The 21323-nt window shown below is 43.0% G+C and overlaps 1 protein-coding gene across 1 annotated transcript in view; it reads left to right on the plus strand.

Annotated features, from left to right (window-relative positions):
- The first annotated feature begins 475 nt into the window (after positions 1–475).
- bmp8a (bone morphogenetic protein 8a) overlaps positions 476–21323 on the plus strand; it is a 49286-nt gene continuing 28438 nt past the window's right edge. Inside the window, exon 1 of the mRNA XM_034161358.1 lies at positions 476–1709. Coding sequence (XP_034017249.1) covers positions 1271–1709 — 439 coding nt within the window. The 5' untranslated portion in view covers positions 476–1270. The remainder of the gene's footprint in view (positions 1710–21323) is intronic.

Below are 21323 nucleotides of genomic sequence, written 5' to 3' on the forward strand. Positions count from 1 at the left end.
AAAAAACCCCCTGCTATCTCACTATTCCATCATTACTCAGCAGCAGTTTCTCATAAATGAATCCTACTTCACAAACACAACTCAATAACTCAGATTTTTTTTTTTTATCTTTGGTTATAATTACAAGGCGTTAGGTTGTATTTACAAGACACTAACGCGTGACTGCAAGATGACGGGCTTCAATTCTCTAATGTGCTGGCTATATTTTTTTAAGTCATAATTTTGCGATTACAGGCTATTTGGTCATAATTCTAGGACACACAAGGTCATGACACCAGGTGGCAAAAATTATGTGCAGGTGATAATTATGAGACATTAAGTCATAATTCTGAAAGATGCATCATGACAAGACACAGACAGGCGGACGTCCTTTTTGCCTGAAGCTGGGTGATGATTTACTGGAGAAGAACTCGTAATTTTGAAAGCTGCAGAGTCGTGATTCCATGACATTACTGTAACTATGTAACACAGTCAAACTTATGACAAGTTGGGCAGTAGTCATGAGAGGCCGGGTCTTAGTTCTGAGGGAACCCTGGCCACAATTCTAAAGCAGGAATGGACTTCTGTAAAGTTCTGATGTAAATGCTGACAGAGATTTTAAAAAGTGATGACTCCACAGTGCTGAATATTCATGTTGTGACCTCTGTAGAAAATAGTCACATTCTTGGTTGAGGTTGAGGTTTAATTAAAGAGGACCTCATCCCACTGGTCCGCCTGGACGCAATGAAAGGAGGCACAGATGTAAAGAAAGATGGGTGGAGACATAAAGGAGGAGAAAAAGGAGGTCTCCTCAGGATGGTGAGATGGGAGGAAGGATTAGTGACTTGAGGTGGTGGCAGAAACAGGAGGGAGTTTCCGTCCCGCCGACTGCTTCTGAGTCTCAAACACGACGGCTCTATAGATTCTCTGGAATTACACAGTTTCTCTAACATGGATTCAGAAAAACATCTGGAATGTGAGTCGCCACAGTGACGGATCTGCAGCTGCTCTTTGAGACGTGTGGTGGTGTTGAAACGGCTTTCGGTACACAGGGGTTTTGTTTGTCCAGACTCAGAGTCCTGTGCTTGTAATTATGTCCTCACTCTCATTATCTCTGTTTCTCCTGCTGCATGAGTAGAGCCGCGGCGCTCACACCGCTCCTTTTCTCTGAGATCACAGAAGGTGGGCGAGGGAGAAAGAGGAACTTTAAGGTGGTGAAAGTGCTGTGTCTCCTCTGAACGGGTTGACTGAGGACACAGAATCTGAAAACATCTCTGCTATCAGTTCAGCTATGACCTTGGACCTCTCCACCTTCTCCAGCCTCCGCCGCTCGCTCCTCCTGCTCTTGCTCTGCCTCTCGCTGTGGAGCCAGCAGGCCGAGGCCGTGGTCCACTCCAGCTTCCGTCGGCTCAGCGGCCGCGAGAAGAAGGAGATGCAGAAGGAGATTCTGTCCATCTTGGGTCTGCCGGGGCGACCCAGACCTCACCCACCGCTCCGGCCCCCCTCCTCAGCACCGTTGTTTATGTTGGACCTGTACCACGCAATGTCAGCTGAGGGGGGCGATGAAGGGAATGAAATCCTGGGTAGCGGGCCGGGGACGAACAGGTTTGGAGGGGGGGACAGGTTGGGTCACGTGAACCACGCGGCCCTGCCGACCCTTAGCACACACACGCCACCGCTGGGGACGGTGGTCAGCGAGGCAGACACGGTGATGAGCTTCGTCAACCTTGGTGAGTAAACCATTAACCGCCGATCGTCTGAGCCTCCATTAAATGTTTTCATGCTTTAAATGGACATTATGTAGTTTACAGCAACATCTAGTGGTGAGGTTTCAGATTGCGTCCCACTCAGTACTCTCACGTGTGAATCCTGGACACTAGATGTTGCTGTAAACTACATAATGCACCTTTAACAGGTGGGTGTGAAGATTTACAGGTAGGGGTGCAGCTTAGCTAAAATTTCCATAAAAGTTGTTCATTTTGTGATAAAAGCATGGAATTTGGCACACATATTCTAATTTAACTAATGTTTATTTTCAGATATGGAGCCATCCTGGAGCTGACCTCTAATGAGCTACAGGGGTCAATAAAGAATTACACAGGGGTCAAAATTTTAAGTACTCCATTCATGTTGAAAACTGATCATAACAATTCCAAAAAGGTATAGTTTAGACTGTCTATGACAGAATGTTCTGGAGTTATGGGGTAAAAAAAAATTTGTTGAAATAAAAAAGGATCAAGAAATGGAAAAGTTTTGATTGTGTTGAAAGTTTGGTCTCAAAAGTAAAGGTCAAACAAGGTTGACGTCCATTGGATTCTATGACGTATGACATGTTACCTCGTAACATGATAACTAAGCATGACAGATGGTGCAAACTATTCCTTTTTAAAATACTATTAACTCAACCAATAATTTTCATCATTTTGTTTTTTTTTTTTACCAAAATTGGAGAAACTTTAACTTTGACCCTTGCACAAATGAAACTGACCTTTGTCACCATTTTTGCTGTTTTTACCCCATAACTGCAGAACGTTCAGTCATAGATAGTCCAAACTATACCTTTTTTGGAATCATTATGATCAGACAAATAATGTGGTATAATTTTCAAATTGATTGGAGCATTTTAATAGTTTGACCCCATGTAAGTCTTTATTGACCCCTGTAGCTCATTAGAGGTCAGCTCCAGGATGGCTCCATATCTGAAAATAAACATTAGTTAATTTAGAATATATGTTCCATTTCCATGCTTTTAACACAAAAATGAACAATTGTGTTGCTATGCCGCCCCACCTGTCACAATGATTCATGTTAGCACAAATTTATGACATTGTTTTCAAAATAAAATGCACAATAACTGGTTTCTATTTAAATCAACGTGAAAATGTTTTTCCAGTCATGTGCCTATCACAAGTCACCATGGGCTGCGCATAATGAGCTCAGACAAATACCGGCCACCAGTTGACGCATCATGAACACAGAAACATAACTGTTACGAAAGTTTGGTCTAGTGGTGAAAGTGTTGGGCTTGAGACCAGAGGATCCTCGGTTCAAATCCCAGCCTGACCAGAAAGTCACTAAGGGCCCTTGGGCAAGGTCCTTAATCCCCTAGTTGCTTCCAGTGTGTAGTGAGCACCTTGTATGGCAGCAGCCTGACATTGGCGTGTATGTGTCTGTGTGAATGCAAGGCATCATTGCAAAGCGCGTTGAGCTTCTGTTGGTGATGGAGAAGCACTATACAAATACAGTCCACTGACCATTCATTTACCATTTAAAACATGCATATTGTGCAAAAATCTCAGTGGAGCCACCTATGAGAGTCACATGTTTGCTTTTTCATATTAAACCTTCTTAAAGATCCACATATCCATCTGCTCTGCTGTTTTCAGCAGATGTTTGGCTTGAAACAGACAAAATTCAGTGCTGTATGTCACACAAACACACAATCAGACTTTATGTAAACAAAATGCTGACTTTTTATTGAGTTCTGTTTAACAAGTCCTGCACACATGAAAATGTCCTCTGAGACTTTCACGTGGACGGGTTCATGCTGATTGTTGACGGAATAAACGGTAACGTGTTCATCCCTGAACTCGCTTATCTGAGAAACATAAACATCTCTAAAGGGCTTCCTTCCTCCCCTCAGACTGATGATGATGATGATAATCTGCTGCTGGTTTACGCTGATACATCTGCTCCTTTCCAAAGCTTTTAAAAGGAATTTACTAAAGTTTTTTTCCTCCCCTTTGAAATTCTCTTGACCCAGAACATACACCAGCAAGCAAGAAACCCTGTAAATTTGTAAAATACAAAGTAAAAGTTTCCTCAGAACTCTGTTTTGCACACAAACACATCGAACACAAAATGCTGCAGTTCAGACTGATGAACGGTGATGAATGGTAATTCAATTCAATTTTTTCAATGTATTCATTTTGTATAGCAGCAAATCATAACAGAGTCTCCTCAAGACGCGTCACACAAAACAATAAAAAAATAAAATTAATTAAAAGATTTTAAAAAGCATCAAATCAATTTTATTTATATAGCGCCAAATCACAACAAACAGTTGCCCCAAGACGCTTTATATTGTAAGGCAAAGCCATACAATAATTACGGAAAAACCCCAACGGTCAAAACGACCCCCTGTGAGCAAGCACTTGGTGACAGTGGGAAGGAAAAACTCCCTTTTAACAGGAAGAAACCTCCAGCAGAACCAGGCTCAGGGAGGGGCAGTCTTCTGCTGGGACTGGTTGGGGCTGAGGGAGAGAACCAGGAAAAAGACATGCTGTGGAAGAGAGCAGAGATCAATCGCTAATGATTAAATGCAGAGTGGTGCATATAGAGCAAAAAGAGAAAGAAACACACAGTGCATCATGGGAACCCCCCAGCAGTCTAAGTCTATAGCAGCATAACTAAGGGATGGTTCAGGGTCACCTGATCCAGCCCTAACTATAAGTTTTAGCAAAAAGGAAAGTTTTAAGCCTAATCTTAAAAGCAGAGAGGGTGTCTGTCTTCCTGATCCGAATTGGGAGCTGGTTCCAGAGGAGAGGAGCCTGAAAGCTGAAGGCTCTGCCTCCCATTCTACTCTTACAAACCCTAGGAACTACAAGTAAGCCTGCAGTCTGAGAGCAAAGCGCTCTATTGGGGTGATATGGTACTATGAGGTCCCTAAGATAAGATGGGACCTGAGTATTCAAAACCTTATAAGTAAGAAGAAGAATTTTAAATTCTATTCTAGAATTAACAGGAAGCCAATGAAGAGAAGCCAATATGGGTGAAATATGCTCTCTACTTCTAGTCCCTGTCAGTACTCTAGCTGCAGCATTTTGAATTAACTGAAGGCTAATTCAGTTAATTAGCCTTCCATAATATTTTATTATGGATGCATAATAAAATATTTTTTAAAAAGCACAGTAAAAGAGTAAAAAAGTAAAAAGCATAGTAACATAATATGCCAGTATGCTAGCCATACGACAGGGAAAATAAGTGAGTCTTGAAACTTGAGACTTGAAAGTTTTCACAGAATCTGATTCACTGGCTTCACTAAAAGACCCAGAATTTAGGTAAAGTTGATGCCACGGCACGCACCGTTTACTAATAAAATTAATTAAAAGAATAAAAAGCGTAAAAAAAAACTATACCAGTATGCTAGCCATACGAAAGGGAAAATAAGTGTGTCTTAATTCTGGACTTGAAAGTCTCCACAGAATCTGATTGCTTTATTGATGCAGAGAGATCATTCCACAGAACAGGGGCACGATAAGAGAAAGCTCTATAACCTGCAGACTTCTTATTCACTCTAGGGACACAAAGTAGTCCTGCACCCTGAGAACGCAAAGCCCGGGCCGGTACATAAGGTTTAATTAGGTCAGCTAAGTAGGGAGGTGCCAGTCCATGAACAGTTTTATAGAATAGTAGCAGAACCTTAAAATCTGATGTCACTGGTACAGGAAGCCAGTGAAGGGATGCCAAATTGGGTGTAATATGGTCAAACTTTCTGCTTCGTGTCAAAAGTCTGGCAGCAGCATTTTGAACCAGTTGGAGACCCCTAATGCTGGACTATGGTAAACCAGAAAATAAAACATTGCAATAATCCAATGTAGAAGAGACAAATGCATGAATCAAGGTCTCAGCATCAGCCATAGACAGGATGGGATGAATCTTCGCTATATTTCCCAGATGGAAGAAAGCAGTCCTCATAATATAGCTAATCTGGAGGTCAAAGGACAATGTAGGATCAAAAATTACTCCAAGGTTCCTCACTTTGTCAGTATGATGTATGACACATGAGCCTAGGCTAAACGCTAGCTGGTCAAATTGATGGCGACGTCTCACTGGACTACGAACCATCATTTCAGTCTTATCAGAGTTTAAAAGTAGGAAATTGCTAGACATCCAGCTTCTCACTGATGCAAGACAATCTTTTAAGGATTTTATGTGAACAAGATTACCAGCAGTTATCTGCATGTACAATTGAGTATCATCAGCACAGCAGTGAAAGGCAATCACAAAACGCCGCAGTATATGACCAAGGGGTGCTATATAAAGGGAGAAAAGCAGGGGGCCAAAGACAGATCCCTGTGGAACCCCAAATTTCATGTCACTAAGGTTAAAGGTAGTGTTATTGTGCAAAACACAGTGAGAACGACTGGACATGTATAACGTCAACCAGGCAAGGGCACTTCTAGTAATCCCAAAATGATTCTCCAGCCTATCGAGTAAAATATAATGATCATGGGCGGCGCCAAGGGGGTGCTAGAGCTCCCCCTGGATTTGTCATAGCACCCCAAGAAAATAATTCGTCATTTATTATTTAATTTCATCCCATGTTTTTAAGGTCTTGTCTACACTGAAACTTCTGCTATACAATCTTTTTCTTTGTCATTTTCAAAAAGTGTTGCATTCAATAAATATCTCCATTGTCACAGATCCAGGGAAACCGCGTGGAAGTGCTGTAGTACACATACTAGGCCTGTATGTAGTGCTGTAACGCTTCCACAAAAAATGGAGAAGACGACATGGGGCTAATGTAGCAATGAAAGCTAACACTTTAGAAGCCGGCTCACGGATTAAATAAAGTCTTTTAATCTGACCTGTTGCCAGCATTCATCATCATCAGATGAAAACTGTTGTGTACATGACATCCTTGTTTTGGAAGATGACGTCTGAAAATGTGTTAATTAATTCGAGTTTTTAAAGAAGCCCCTCAGTGTTTGTCTGCTCTGGGTGAGTTTCTCAGACTGAGCTGGAGGACGCCAGCACTTTGTCCCACCACCAAGAAAAAAAAAACAATGCTAAGTTAGACTTAAATTACACTGTTAACATGTTACAGAGGCAGGGAGATGACATCATCCTTTCAGTTTTCCACAGTAAGACACTTCTGGTATTTACAGATTTATGTGATTAGATAAATATTCCACTCATAAAAGAAAATAAACATTCATCAACATAACTGATTGTTTTACACAAAATGAGTGTAACGTGACATTCAATAGCATTACGTTCAACAATGTCATAATAATAATAATAATAATAATAAGGCACCTTTCATTAATAAAAATCTCAAAGTGCTACAGGAAAAAAATAAAACCATGGATAAGTAAGAGAATAAAAACATAAAATCTTAAAATAAAAACAGTCACCAGTATGTAATAAAACCAAAATAAAATAATAAAATAGAATAAAAAACTAAGATGCATCAGATTCAAATTATTGAGACCTGTGATAGGCCTGCCTAAACAGGTATGTCCTGAGGCTTTTTAAAAAACTTCCACAGTTTGTGGAGCCCTCTGATTGTCAGGGAGGGCGGTCCAAATATGAGGGGCAGCTGAACAGAAGGCCCTGTCTCCCATGGTGTGAAGTTTGGTGTAAGGGAGACGGAGAAGATTAGTGTTGTATGAACGGAGGAAACGGGAGGGTGTGTGGGGAGTGAGGAGGTCTTTGAGGTATGTGGGGGCATTGCCATGGATGCATTGGTGGGTGATGAGAGCAATCTTAAAATGGATTCTGTAGGTGATAGGAAGCCAGTGAAGGTTATGGAGTATAGGTGTAATGTGCTTCTATTTATATACTCTTATCAGAATTCTAGCTGCACTGTTTTGAATGTATTGGAGCCTTAAACACAACAACATTGTGCTGTTATGAAGACATCAATGTTAGGTGAAAGATTTTCTCTCTGCCTGCTGTTGGCATTTTTTCCCTGAGGCTATAGGCTACATGTGGAGGTCTATGGATATTTGTATTGAATAGTAGCCTGGGTTTGTGTGTGTGATTTTGGTCATTCTGTATGTCATTAGTGACTGTCACAGATCAGAATGTGGCTATACAGTAGTGTTCAGAATAATAGTAGTGCTGTGTGACTAAAAAGATTAATCCAGGTTTTGAGTATATTTGTTATTGTTACATGGGAAACAAGGTACCAGTAGATTCAGTAGATTCTCACAAACCAATAAGACCAAGCATTCATGATATGCACACTCTTAAGGCTATGAAATTGGGCTATTAGTTAAAAATAAGTAGAAAAGGGGGTGTTCACAATAATAGTAGCATCTGCTGCTGAAGCTATAAACTCAAAACTATTATGTTCAAACTGCTTTTTTAGCAATCCTGTGAATCACTAAACTAGTATTTAGTTGTATAACCACAGTTTTTCATGATTTCTTCACATCTGCAAGGCATTAATGTTACTGGTTTGGAACCAAGATTTTGCTGGTTTACTAGTGTGCTTGGGGTCATTGTCTTGTTGAAACACCCAGTTCAAGGGCATGTCCTCTTCAGCATAAGGCAACATGACCTCTTCAAGTATTTTGACATATCCAAACTGATCCATGATACCTGGTATGCGATATATAGGCCCAACACCATAGTAGGAGAAACATGCCCATATCATGATGCTTGCACAACCATGCTTCACTGTCTTCACTGTGAACTGTGGCTTGAATTCAGTGTTTGGGGGTTGTCTCACAAACTGTCTGCGGTCCTTGGACACAAAAAGAACAATTTTACTCTCATCAGTCCACAAAATATTCCTCCATTTCTCTTTAGGCCAGTTGATATGATCATCCTGGAGCTGATCAGTGGGTGAGCCTTTGCCATTCTGGTTATTCTTCTATCCATTTTGATGGTTGTTTTTCCATTTTCTTCCACGCATCTCTGTTTTATTTTGTCCATTTTAAAGCATTGGAGATCATTGTAGATGAACAGCCTGTAATTTTTTGCACCTGCGTATAAGTTTTCCCCTCTCTAATCAACTTTTTAATCAAACTACGCTGTTCTTCTGAACAATGTCTTGAACATCCCATTTTCCTCAGGCTTTCAAAGAGAAAAGCATGTTCAACAGGTGCTGGCTTCATCCTTAAATAGGGGACACCTGATTCACACCTGTTTGTTCCTCAAAATTGACAAACTCACTGACTGAATGCCACACTACTATTATTGTGAACACCCCCTGTTCTACTTTTTTTTTTACTAATAGGCCAATTTCATAGCCTTAAGAGTGTGCATATCATGAATGCTTGGTCTTGTTGGATTTGTGAGAATCTACTGAATCTACTGGTACCTTGTTTCCCATGTAACAATAAGAAATATACTCAAAACCTGGATTAATCTTTTTAGTTACATAGCACTACTATTATTCTAAATGCTACAATATGTAAACATGCACGCGACTGTGGCAGAGGTTTAGCACAGAGCCATCGCGACACATGAGCGCATAGCAGACTCATAAAAATGCCAAGCTCACCCATAGCACCTGCAGAAAAATATCTCTGGAGCCTCCACTGATGATGATCCACGGTATCAAATGGAGCACTGAGATCTAACGGCACCAGAACCATAGTGGTGTCCGAATCCATTGCAAGTAGAACATCATTCACCACTTTAGTGAGAACCATTTCTGTGGAGTGATATTTTCTAAAGGCAGACTGCAGTAGCTCAAAGAGATTATTCTCAGTATAAGGTGGTCCACAAGCTGCCGTGAAACCACTTTTTCCAGACCTTTAGAGCAAAATGATAGATTTGACATCGGCCTATAGTTTTTCAATACACTGGGGTCAAGATTAGATTTCTAAAGTAATGGTTTAATCACTGCAGGTTTGAAACATTTAGAAACAGATCCAAAAGTTAAAGAAAGATTAATAATTTCCAGCACAGTCGGCCCAAGAGTGGGCCACAGGTCCTTAAACAGTTTTGTTGGTATAGGATCAAACAAGCAGGTTGTGCTTTTTGTAGATGTTACGAGTTCCGTCAGCAAACACAGTGAGATACTATCAAGCTCTGTAAATCTAGGCAACACCTCAGTGGTAACACCCACCTCAATAGCAGGGTGTAGTGGCTGGGTTAAAGCATGCTGGGATATGCTCAACCTAATGTCTTCTATTTTCTTCTTGAAGTAATCCAAGAAGTCCTGTGCTGAAAAGGGAGAGCGACTTACAGGTGGTTGTCCATGTATAAGTGGTGCCACCGTATCGAACGTGAACTTTGAGTTATGCTTGTTTTTGTTGACCAAATCAGAGTAGGTGCGCTTTGTAGCCAGTAGTGCTTATAGTCTAGAAATAGCATCACACCGCGCAAGGTGGAATACTTCTAACTTGGAGCTATACCATTTCCGTTCTAAACCTCTAGCCTTCTGCCTGAGGTCACGCAAGTAACCACTGAACCAAGGAAATTGTGTTTTAGAAAGGCGTGGTTTTAATAGAGGTGGCGCAATCATGTCGAGTGTAGTTTTGAGCGTTGAGTTTAAACTATCCACAAGACTGTCTACTGACTGGAATTCTCCAAACATGAAGCTAAGATATCAGGCAGTCGAGCTTCGAATTCAGTCATAGGTGAGGAATTAATGCATCGCTGCAGTAATAAACAAGGTTGTAGAAGAGAAGCTTGAATCTTCGACTGGACTGGGTTGCTTGACGCGAGGACGTTTCGCTTCTAATCACAGAAGCTTCCTCAGCTAAAATTCTTGCTCTGGTAGTCTGACTTCTGTCTTGCCTGTTGTAGAGAGTAAGAGAGTAAGAGTCTGAGTAAAAGTAAAAGAACTTTTTACTTTTTAAAAGCTCACTTTGAGGTAGTCACATTCTGGGGAGTGATTTTATTTTATTTTTTTTAACCTGTCAATCATTTTTGAGATTAGTTTTTAAATCACCCATACTGACAAGCTAACTGGTAAAATCAGGTTTAATTTAGCCACCCGTTGGATCTGTTCCTACAGCAGAGTCTGTCCTGCGTCCGCCACACAAATCATCCGATCCAGCATGTGGATCCAACCGCATCTCAAACAGAGAGACAAAGAAAACAGAATCAGTCAGCGAGAAAAACTACACTTAAGGTATACTTCAAACTACACTTAAGGTCTACTTTGTCAGCATTAAGCAAGAGGAAAGCAGAAGAAATATTAAGGTGATCACCGGCCACTAGTCCTAAGCTTCATGAACAGACTTTAGATAAGTTGAGGCTGGACTCGCTCTGTTTACTTATAAAATTAGCTAATAAAAAGTGCAGCACGTGCCATCGCACTGGGGCACGGGAGATACAGGGGCCCATGAATTTGTCTGGACTAATTTATATTATCACACTCAATGAATTGTAATTTTATGCACGTTGTGCGCACTGCACACAGTTGATTAATCCCCTTATAGCCTTGAAGCAAGCCTCTCTCTGTCATGGTTTCCCAATTGGTGAAATAGTTAAGTGCAATATATTCCAAAATGGCATGTTTTTAAATGAATAATAGGCTAAATTTACAATAAAGAATACTCACTTAAAAAATAAGGTAATGTCTGTTTGAGTACTGTATTTAATAAGATGCTACAAATGATGCCTCCATGACCTCAAACATGGAGGCATCACACCAAAGACCTTGCGGAAAAATTTCTTCACTCTACAAACATAAATCTGGCAGTAATAAAAAAAAAGGACAGAAAAGAAAGGGAAGAGAAGAGAGCAAAGCTGACTAAATTAGACAGTTTGGGATTTTTCAGCATGGCCAGCACCCACCAACGAATCTGGCCCCAGCAAACTGTAAGCTATATGTGTTTACAACCCCAATTCCAGTGAAGTTGGGACGTTGTGTAAAATGTAAATAAAAACAGAATACAATGATTTACAAATCCTCTTCAACCTATATTCAATTGAATACACCACAAAGACAAGATATTTAATGTTCAAACTGATAAACTTTGTTTTTGTGCAAATACAACCCCTGGCAAAAATTATGGAATCACGGCCTCGGAGGATGTTCATTCAGTTGTTTAATTTTGTAGAAAAAAAAGCAGATCACAGACATGACGCAAAACTAAAGTCATTTCAAATGGCAACTTTCTGGCTTTAAGAAACACTATAAGAAATCAGGAAAACAAATTGTGGCAGTCAGTAATGGTTACTTTTTTAGACCAAGCAGAGGGAAAAAAATATGGAATCACTCAATTCTGAGGAAAAAATTATGGAATCATGAAAAACAAAGGAACGCTCCAACACATCACTAGTATTTTGTTGCACCACCTCTGGCTTTTATAACAGCTTACAGTCTCTGAGGCATGGACTTAATGAGTGACAAACAGTACTCTTCATCAATCTGGCTCCAACTTTCTCTGATTGCTGTTGCCAGATCAGCTTTGCAGGTTGGAGCCTTGTCATGGACCATTTTCTTCAACTTCCACCAAAGATTTTCAATTGGATTAAGATCCGGACTATTTGCAGGCCATGACATTGACCCTATGTGTCTTGTTGCAAGGAATGTTTTCACAGTTTTTGCTCTATGGCAAGATGCATTATCATCTTGAAAAATGATTTCATCATCCCCAAACATCCTTTCAATAGATGGGATAAGAAAAGTGTCCAAAATATCAACAAAATATCAATTCAAGATTTATCACTGAATATGACTTTCATCCAGTCATCCACAGTCCACGATTGCTTTTCCTTAGCCCATTGTAATCTTGTTGTTTTCTGTTTAGGTGTTAATGATGGCTTTCGTTTAGCTTTTCTGTATGTAAATCCCCATTTCCTTTAGGTGGTTTCTTACAGTTCGGTCACAGACGTCGACTCCAGTTTCCTCCCATTCGTTTTGTTGTGCATTTTCGACTTTTGAGACATACTGCTTTAAGTTTTCTGTCTTGACGCTTTGATGTCTTCCTTGGTCTACCAGTATGTTTGCCTTTAACAACCTTCCCATGTTGTTTGTATTTGGTCCAGAGTTTAGACACAGCTGACTGTGAACAACCAACATCTTACCCTCTTTTAAGAGTTTGATAATCCTCTCCTTTGTTTCAATTGACATCTCTCGTGTTGGAGCCATGATTCATGTCAGTCCACTTGGTGCAACAGCTCTCCAAGGTGTGATCACTCCTTTTTAGATGCAGACTAACGAGCAGATCTGATTTGATGCAAGTGTTAGTTTTGGGGATGAAAATTTACAGGGTGATTCCATAATTTTTTCCTCAGAATTGAGTGATTCCATATTTTTTTCCCCTCTACTTGGCCTAAAAAAGTAACCATTACTGACTGCCACAATTTTTTTTCCTGATTTCTTATAGTGTTTCTTAAAGCCAGAAACTTGCCATTTGAAATGACTTTAGTTTTGTGTCATGTCTGTGATCTGCTTTTTTTCTACAAAATTAATCAACTGAATGAACATCCTCCGAGGCCGGTGAGTCCATAATTTTTGCCAGGGGTTGTATTTGCTCATTTTGAAATGGATGCCTGCAACACGTTTCAAAAAAGATGGAACAGTGGTATGTTTACCACTGTGTTACATCACCTTTCCTTCTAACAACACTCAATTACTACGAAACCACGCTGTTGTAACACGTGCAGAATGTGTCTTGGCATTGTCTTGCTGAAATAAACAGGGACATCCCCAATAAAGACGTTGCTTGGATGGCAGCATGTGTTGCTCCAAAACCTGGATGTACCTTTCAGCATTGATGGTGCCATCACAGATGTGTATGTTGCCCATGCCATGAGCACTAACATGACCCCATACCATCACAGATGCTGGCATTTGAACATTGCGCTGGTAACAATCTGGATGGTCTTTTTCCTCTTTTGTCCAGAGGACACGACGTCCATGATTTCCAAAAACAATTTGAAATGTGGACTCATCAGACCACAGCACACTTTTCCACTTTGTGTCTGTCCATTTCAAATGAGCTCGGGCCCAGAGGAGGGGGCGGCGTTTCTGGATGTTGTTGACGTATGGCTTGTGCTTTGCATGGGAGAGTTTTAACTTGTACTTGTAGATGTAGCGATGAACTGTGTTAACTGACAATGGTTTTCTGAAGTGTTCCTGAGCCCACGCGGTAAGATCCTTTACACAATGATGTCGGTTTTTAATGCAGTGCCGCCTGAGGGATCGAAGGTCACGGGCATTCAGTGTTGGTTTTTGGTCTTGCCGCTTACATGTAGAAAGTTCTCCAGATTCTCTGAATCTTCTGATTATATTATGGACTGTTGATGATGGAATCCCTAAATTCCATGCAACTGAACGTTGAGAAACATTGTTCTTAAACTGTTGGACTATTTTTTTATGCAGTTGTTCATGAAGTGTTGATCCTCACCCCATCTTTGCTTATGAATGGCTGAGCCTTTTGAGGATGCTCCTTTTATACCCAATCATGACACTCACAATTAGTGTCCTCAGTTCCCAAATGCATATTGAGTCTTGTTAGAAGGAAAAGTTAGAAGGAAAATTAGGGTTGTAGTTTTTCGATTCATTTCTTTGGTGAAAAGTAATACTTTTGTACATTCTCCATATTCTTGATTGCAGGTCTAACTTGATTAACCAGTCAGACTCAGAGTCAGAAGCAGGCAGTTCAGACGCAGCCAGAGCCAGAAGCACTTCAAATGTCCCGACACAAAAAGGGCCACTTAGTACGTCTGCTATGGCAGTCATGGCGATGACAGAAGCCAGGAGGACAGTCATAAAGAATATGAGCAGCAGCAGGATGACGAGCCACTGCCACAGACTGCAGCCTCACCCCACAGACAGCGGGCTTTTTGATGAAAATATTTTAGATGCTGCTGTAAACCTTGTAGCCCTTTCCCAAAAAATCTAAATTATCCTTTAAAAAAAAAAAAAAATGTTCTACAACACATCTACAAAAGCCGGGGTCAAACTGCTGTGTAGCTGGTTTTGCTACTCTCCAAAACTGGACCGTGTATATTGTGAGACATGTTGGCTATTTGGAGGTCACAGTTCACCCTTTTACAACAATGCATGGGTGAATGAAATCAAAGATTGGGAACATTTGACAGAAAAAAATTAAACTCCACGAGTCATCTCATGTATATGTTGCAGCCTACGTGGTGTATGAACAGTGGAAACATGATAGTACTGTCGATGTGCAAATGGAGAGGGATGTGCGTAATGCACGGGGGGAGGTGATGGTCTTGTGGTTAAGCGTTGGGCTTGAGACCAGAGAATCCTCAGTTTAAATCCCAGCCTGACTGGAAAATCACCAAGGGCCCTTGGGCAAGGTCCTTAATCTCCTAGTTGCTCCCGGCGTGGAGTGGGCACCTTGCATGGCAGCAGCCTCACATCGGGGTGAATGTGAGGCATTGATGTGTAAAGCACTTTGAGCGTTTGATGCAGATGAAAAAGCGCTATATAAATGCAGTCCATTTTGGAGACAAGTTTCAGCAGAGTGATGGTGTTGGATGTCCACAAGAGGTTGTCTGAGATGTGGATCCCCAGTAACTAAGGATAAGACTTGTCCCACACAGCCCCCATTGATGTAGAAGGGTGTGTGTGTTCAGGGGTATTGCTCTTATTTTTAAATCTGGGTTTAGCTTATTAGCTGTTGGGGGTCACAAATATAACTCGTTTGAGCATCTGATTCTACACTCTGCTCAGGATATTACACATTACCAAGGTCAGAAGAATATAAATCAACCGTATTACTTTGTCAATGTATACAGGCCTCCTGGCCCATATTCTGAATTCTTAGATTAATTTGGTGTGTTCATCTCTAACTTGTCAGCTAGTGCAGATAACATTCTGATCATTGGTGACTTTAACGTTAATATAAATAAGCCTTCTGATCTCCTCTTCAAATCATTTATGGAAATTGTGGATGCATTAGGATTTCGGCAATGCATTCGGGACTCGACCCACATTAGTGGATATACCCTGGATCTGGTTCTCACACGTGGTATTGCTGTCATGAATATTGACATCATACCTCATACATCAGTGGTGTCTGATCATTCACTTATACACAGTTTCGCTCCCATGTTTAGTGGAACAAGAACCTTATATATCACTACGGCGATGTATCAAGTCAACTAAGACTGAACTCGAAGCTAGACTGCCTGATGTCTTAGCTTCACATTTGGCAAATGCCCAATCAGTAGACAGTCTTGTGGATAGTTTAAACTCAGTGCTCAAAACTACACTCGACATGATTGCACCACCTGTGTTAAAACTGCGCTCCCCCAAATCACAGTCACCTTGGTTCAGTGATTACCTGCGTGACCTCAAACATAAAGCAACAGGTCGAGGACGGAAATGGCATTGTTCAAAATTAGAAGTATTCCACCTTGCATGGCGTGATGCTGTCTTAGACTATAAGCATGCATTATTGGATACAAAGTGGATCTATTATTCTGATTTGATCAACAAAAACAAGCATAACTCAAAGTTCTTGTTCAACACGGTGGTAACACTTATTCATGGACAACCACCTGTAGTTCGGTCTCCTTTTACAGGACAAGAATTCCTGGATTACTTTGAGAAGAAAATTAGGCCATTACTGAGGTATGAAACTTGTAACGTCAACAAAAAGCACAACCTGCTTATTTGATCCTATACGAACAAAACTGTTTAAGGACCTGTGGCCCACTCTTGGGCTGACTGTGCTGGAAATTATTAATCTTTCTTTAACTTCTGGATCTGTTCCTAAATGTTTCAAATCTGCAGTGATTAAACCATTACTTAAGAAACCTAATCTTGACCGCAGTGTATTGAAAGACTATCGGCCGATATCAAATTGATCATTTTGCTCTAAAATTCTGGAAAAAGTGGTGTCATGGCAGCTTGTGGACTATGTTACTCAGAATAATCTGTTTGAGCCACTGCAGTCTGCTTTTAGAAAATCTCATTCCACAGAGACGGCTCTCAGTAAAGTGGTGAATGTTCTTCTGCTTACAATGGATTCTGACACCACTATGGTTCAGGTGCTGTTAGATCTCAGTACTGCATTTGATACCATGGATCATCATATTCTACTTGATAGGCTGGAAAATCATTTTAGGATTACTGGGAGTGCCCTTGCATGGCTGACGTCATACTTGACCAGTCGTTCTCACTGTGTTTTGTACAGTAACAGTAACTTTAACCTTAGTGACATGAAATTTGGGGTTCCACGGGGGTCCATCTTAGGTCCCCTGCTTTTCTCCCTTTATATAGCACCCCTTGGGCACATATTACAGCGTTTTGGGATTACCTTTCACTGCTATGCTGATGATACTCAGTTATACATGCTGATAACTGCTGGTAATCTCGTTCACATAAAATCCATAAAAGATTGCCTTGCATCAGTGAGAAGTTGGATGTCCAGAAACTTCCTACATCTAAACTCTGATAAGAGACATCAGCATCAATTTGACCAGTTAACGCTCAGCCTCGGCTCGTGTGTCATACATCACACTGACAAAGTGAGGAACCTTGGGGTAATTTTTGATCCTACATTGTCCTTTGATCTCCACATTAGAAATATTACAAGAACTGCTTTCTTCCATCTGGGAAATATTGGGAAGATTCATCCCATCCTGTCTATGGCTGATGCTGAGACCCTGATCCATGCATTTATCTCTTCTAGATTGGACTACTGCAGTATTCTATTTTCTGGTTTACCGCAGTCTAGCATTAGGGGTCTCCAATTGGTTCAAAATGCTGCAGCCAGACTTTTGACATGAAGCAGAAAGTTCGACCACATTACACCCATTTTGGCATCCCTTCACTGGCTTCCTGTACCAGTGACATCAGATTTTAAGTTTCTGCTACTATTCTATAAAACTGTTCACGGACTGGCACCTCCCTACTTAGCTGACCTAATTAAACCTTACGTACCGGCCCGGGCTTTGCGTTCTCAGGGTGCAGGACTACTTTGTGTCCCTAGAGTGAATAAGAAGTCTGCAGGTTATAGAGCTTTCTCTTATCATGCCCCTGTTCTGTGGAATGATCTCCCTGTGTCAATAAAGCAATCAGATTAAGACGCACTTATTTTCCCTTTCGTATGGCTAGCATACTGGTATAGTTTTTTTTTTTTTACGCTTTTTACTCTTTTAATTCATTTTATTAGTAAACGGAGCGTGCTGTGGCATCAACTTTACCTAAATTCTGGGTCTTTTAGTGAAGCCTAGGGTTAGTGGCCGGTGATCACCTTAGTATTTCTTGTTGATTAATGCTGGCAAATTATACAGTATTTCTTGTCAGTGACTTTTGCCATGGCTAAAGTGTCTGAACCCCAGGTCGCCCACCAACAGCGACAGCTCTCTTGTATCTGAGTTTCACACAGACATACAACATGTTGTGGCCAAGACAAAATTAATCACGGACTGCCTCTGTCAAGCTTTTGCAGCCACTGTACACTCCGGGCTGAACTACACCCTCACGGAGGCTGATCAGATCACCAACCCAGAGGTGCAGTCATTCAGGTCTGCTCCTACTGGACTGCAATTGACAGACATCACTTTTGTTGAGGGCAGCACTGGGCTGCAAAGTGACATCACAGGGCAGCCACGGCCCGTCATCCCTGCCACATGGAAGGAACGTGTTTGTGAGGCTGTGCACGGCCTTTCCCATCTAGGTAGAAAACCCTCACAAAAGTTGGTGGCAGCCACGTTTGTCTGGCACGGGCTCAAGAAGGATGTGAGAGACTGGGCGGAATCTTGTGGCAAGTGTCAGCATTCCAAGATCCACTGTCTACCGTGATGGCCTTTTCACGTATTGAAGATGGGAGACAAAAACTTTGTGGTCGACATAGGTGGCAAAGCCAAACACATTTCAGTGGACTGCCTCAAGCCAGCCCACCTAGATCTGGATAGACACACAGGGCTTGCCTGTCCTCCTCCAATGGGGCGCCCTCCTACTCGGCCCGGGCCCCCACAGGGGAGGCCTATGGTTCCCTTACGCCACAGTGCCTGAGACGCTTCAGTGCAGAGGAGTCACTGTGCCTGGGTTATTCTCCCACCCCCTGGATGACATTTGTTCTTTTCGTTTATGGTGAATTCTGGGGGGACATATGTGGCAGACATTCAACACGTAATGGACTTTGTGGACATAATTCACCATACCAAGTTGTAACCTCTGTTATGCATGATAACATGCTGAGAGGTTTGCGGTGCACATCAAAGTGTCTCTGTTGTGTGTGGGCCGCCAGAAGAGGAGGTACTGCTGGCCCACCACCAGTGGGCGCCCTGCCTGAAGTGCGGGCTTCAGGCACGAGAGGGCGCTGCCGCCATGGACACAGCCGGGGGTGACAGCTGTCACTCATTACCTCTTGACAGCTGTCACCCATCTACTCAACGTCCTCTCACTCCATAAAGACCACACGTCATCTCCACCTCGTTGCCGAGATATCATACTTCATTGGAGGTAATATCCTCAGCCTTTTTGTGGTATTTTGTAAATCAGTTTATTGTGAGTGTTTGCAGGAGTACCGGTCCTTTTTGTGGAGGCTGTGCAAGACGGCACTCTTTTTCCTCTGAGGGATCACTGCAAGTATTGAGTGAGAGGTGGAGGTGGCATTCCCACCACTGTTGTTACTGGGTGTACACACACCCACACTTGACTGTCTTTGTTTTTCGCCAGCAGTACCAGATCCGACAGTCGGGGACGGTGATCACCTGGGAATTTGGGACTTGGCGGCTCCAGTATTCACCAGGTTCTGTGGCAGCGGAAATCGTGTGGTTCCGGCTCTTCTCAGGACAGACGTCTTCTATCCTCGAGCCTGCCCACACGTCACCTTTGTGGATTGACTGTAATTATATTCTGAGATTGTCTGTATGTTCGTTGTGCACATTTCACAACATTAAATTGTTACCTTTTGGCTCATCTATTGGCCGTTCATTTGCGCCCCCTGTTGTGGGTCCGTGTCACTACACCTTCCCAACAGGATATCTCGGCCAGCGTCATGGACTCCGAGGGGCGTCACCCGGCTGTTGAACGACCAATGGGAGAGCAGGGAGCGCAGGCGTCTGCAGGAGGCGTGATTGGTGAGCTGCAGCACATTCTCACCGCCTTTACGGCTCGGTTAGATCAGATGACCGAGCAAAACATCCTCCTAAACCGCAGGGTGGAGGCTCTCTCCGCACAGATGGTGGCGAGCGCTCAGGGCGCTGCTGCAGCTCCTCCTCCTGCCGACCCTGTGCAGGATATAAACGTTCCAGTGGTGGTTCAACAACCCCTCCCACCATCCCCTGAAGCATACATAAGCCCTCCTGAGCCGTACGGAGGTTGTGTGGAGACGTGCGCGGACTTTCTCATGCAGTGTTCGCTCGTCTTCGCACAACGTCCCGTCATGTACGCGTCAGATGCTAGTAAAATAGCTTATGTGATTGCTCTGCTTCGAGGTAAGGCACGCGCCTGGGCTACGGCGCTCTGGGAACAGAATTCACGGTTGTTATCAGCATACACTGGGTTTGTGGGGGAGTTCAGAACAGTGTTTGATCACCCTAACAGAGGAGAGACCGCTTCAACTGTGCTGCTGTCAATGAGACAGGGACGCGAGAGCGCAGCCGCTTATGCAGTCAACTTCCGCATCGCGGCTGCGAGGTCCGGCTGGAATAACGTTGCGCTCCGCGCCGCCTTCATAAACGGACTGTCGTTGGTTCTGAAGGAGCAGCTAGTAGCTAAGGAGGAACCGCGGGATTTAGATGGGCTTATCGATCTCGTTATACGGTTAGACAATCGGTTGGAGGAACGCCGTCGGGAGCGAGGCAAAGGACGTGACCGGATACGCGCCGCCCCTCTCCCTTCCGGGTTCGAAAAGGGGCTGCCCTCCCCACGCTCCACAGCCGCAGCGCTCTGTGGGGCAACAGCTCCCCCTGCTGACGTTATTAGGGAAACGCACAGGGCCAAAATGAGGAGGCTGATCCGCGGGGAATGTTTTCTCTGCAGCTCAAAGGAGCACACACAGAAAAACTGCCCCAAACGGCCAAAACGACAACCGCCCTCAGAGACTGGGGTAAGGGGGGGTCAAAACATTCACGTGAGACACACACAGATTGCCACACGACTCCCAGTTACAATCCTGAGCGGGGATTTAACCCTTCAAGCCCCAGCACTGGTGGACACAGGGTCAGAAGGGAGTCTGCTAGACAGCAGATGGGCAAGGGAGGTAGGGCTCCCTCTGGTGGCGCTTCCTTCGCCATTGCAGGTGCGGGCACTAGATGGCACCCTCCTCCCTTTAATCACACACAAGACACAACCAGTAACTCTGGCGGTGTCTGGAAACCATCGGGAGGAGATTGAGTTTTTTGTAACTCCTTCTACCTCCCGCGTGATTTTGGGCTTCCCATGGATGTTGAAGCACAATCCCCGGATTGATTGGCCGTTTGGGGTGGCGGTTCAGTGGAGCGAAACCTGCCATCGGGTGTGTTTAGGATCCTCGGTTCCTCCCGGTTTACAGGCTAAGGAGGAGGTCAAAGTCCCTCCCAATCTGACGGCAGTGCCGGTTGAGAACCACAATCTTGCTGACGTCTTCAGCAAGGATCTGGCACTCACCCTTCCCCCGCACCATCCGTACGATTGTGCCATTGATTTGGTTCCAGGCGCTGAGTTCCCGTCCAGCAGGCTGTACAACCTCTCACGACCTGAGCGCGAATCAATGGAGACCTACATCCGGGACTCA

This window comes from Thalassophryne amazonica, chromosome 20 (genome assembly GCF_902500255.1).
Source record: "Thalassophryne amazonica chromosome 20, fThaAma1.1, whole genome shotgun sequence".
NCBI lineage: Eukaryota > Metazoa > Chordata > Actinopteri > Batrachoidiformes > Batrachoididae > Thalassophryne > Thalassophryne amazonica.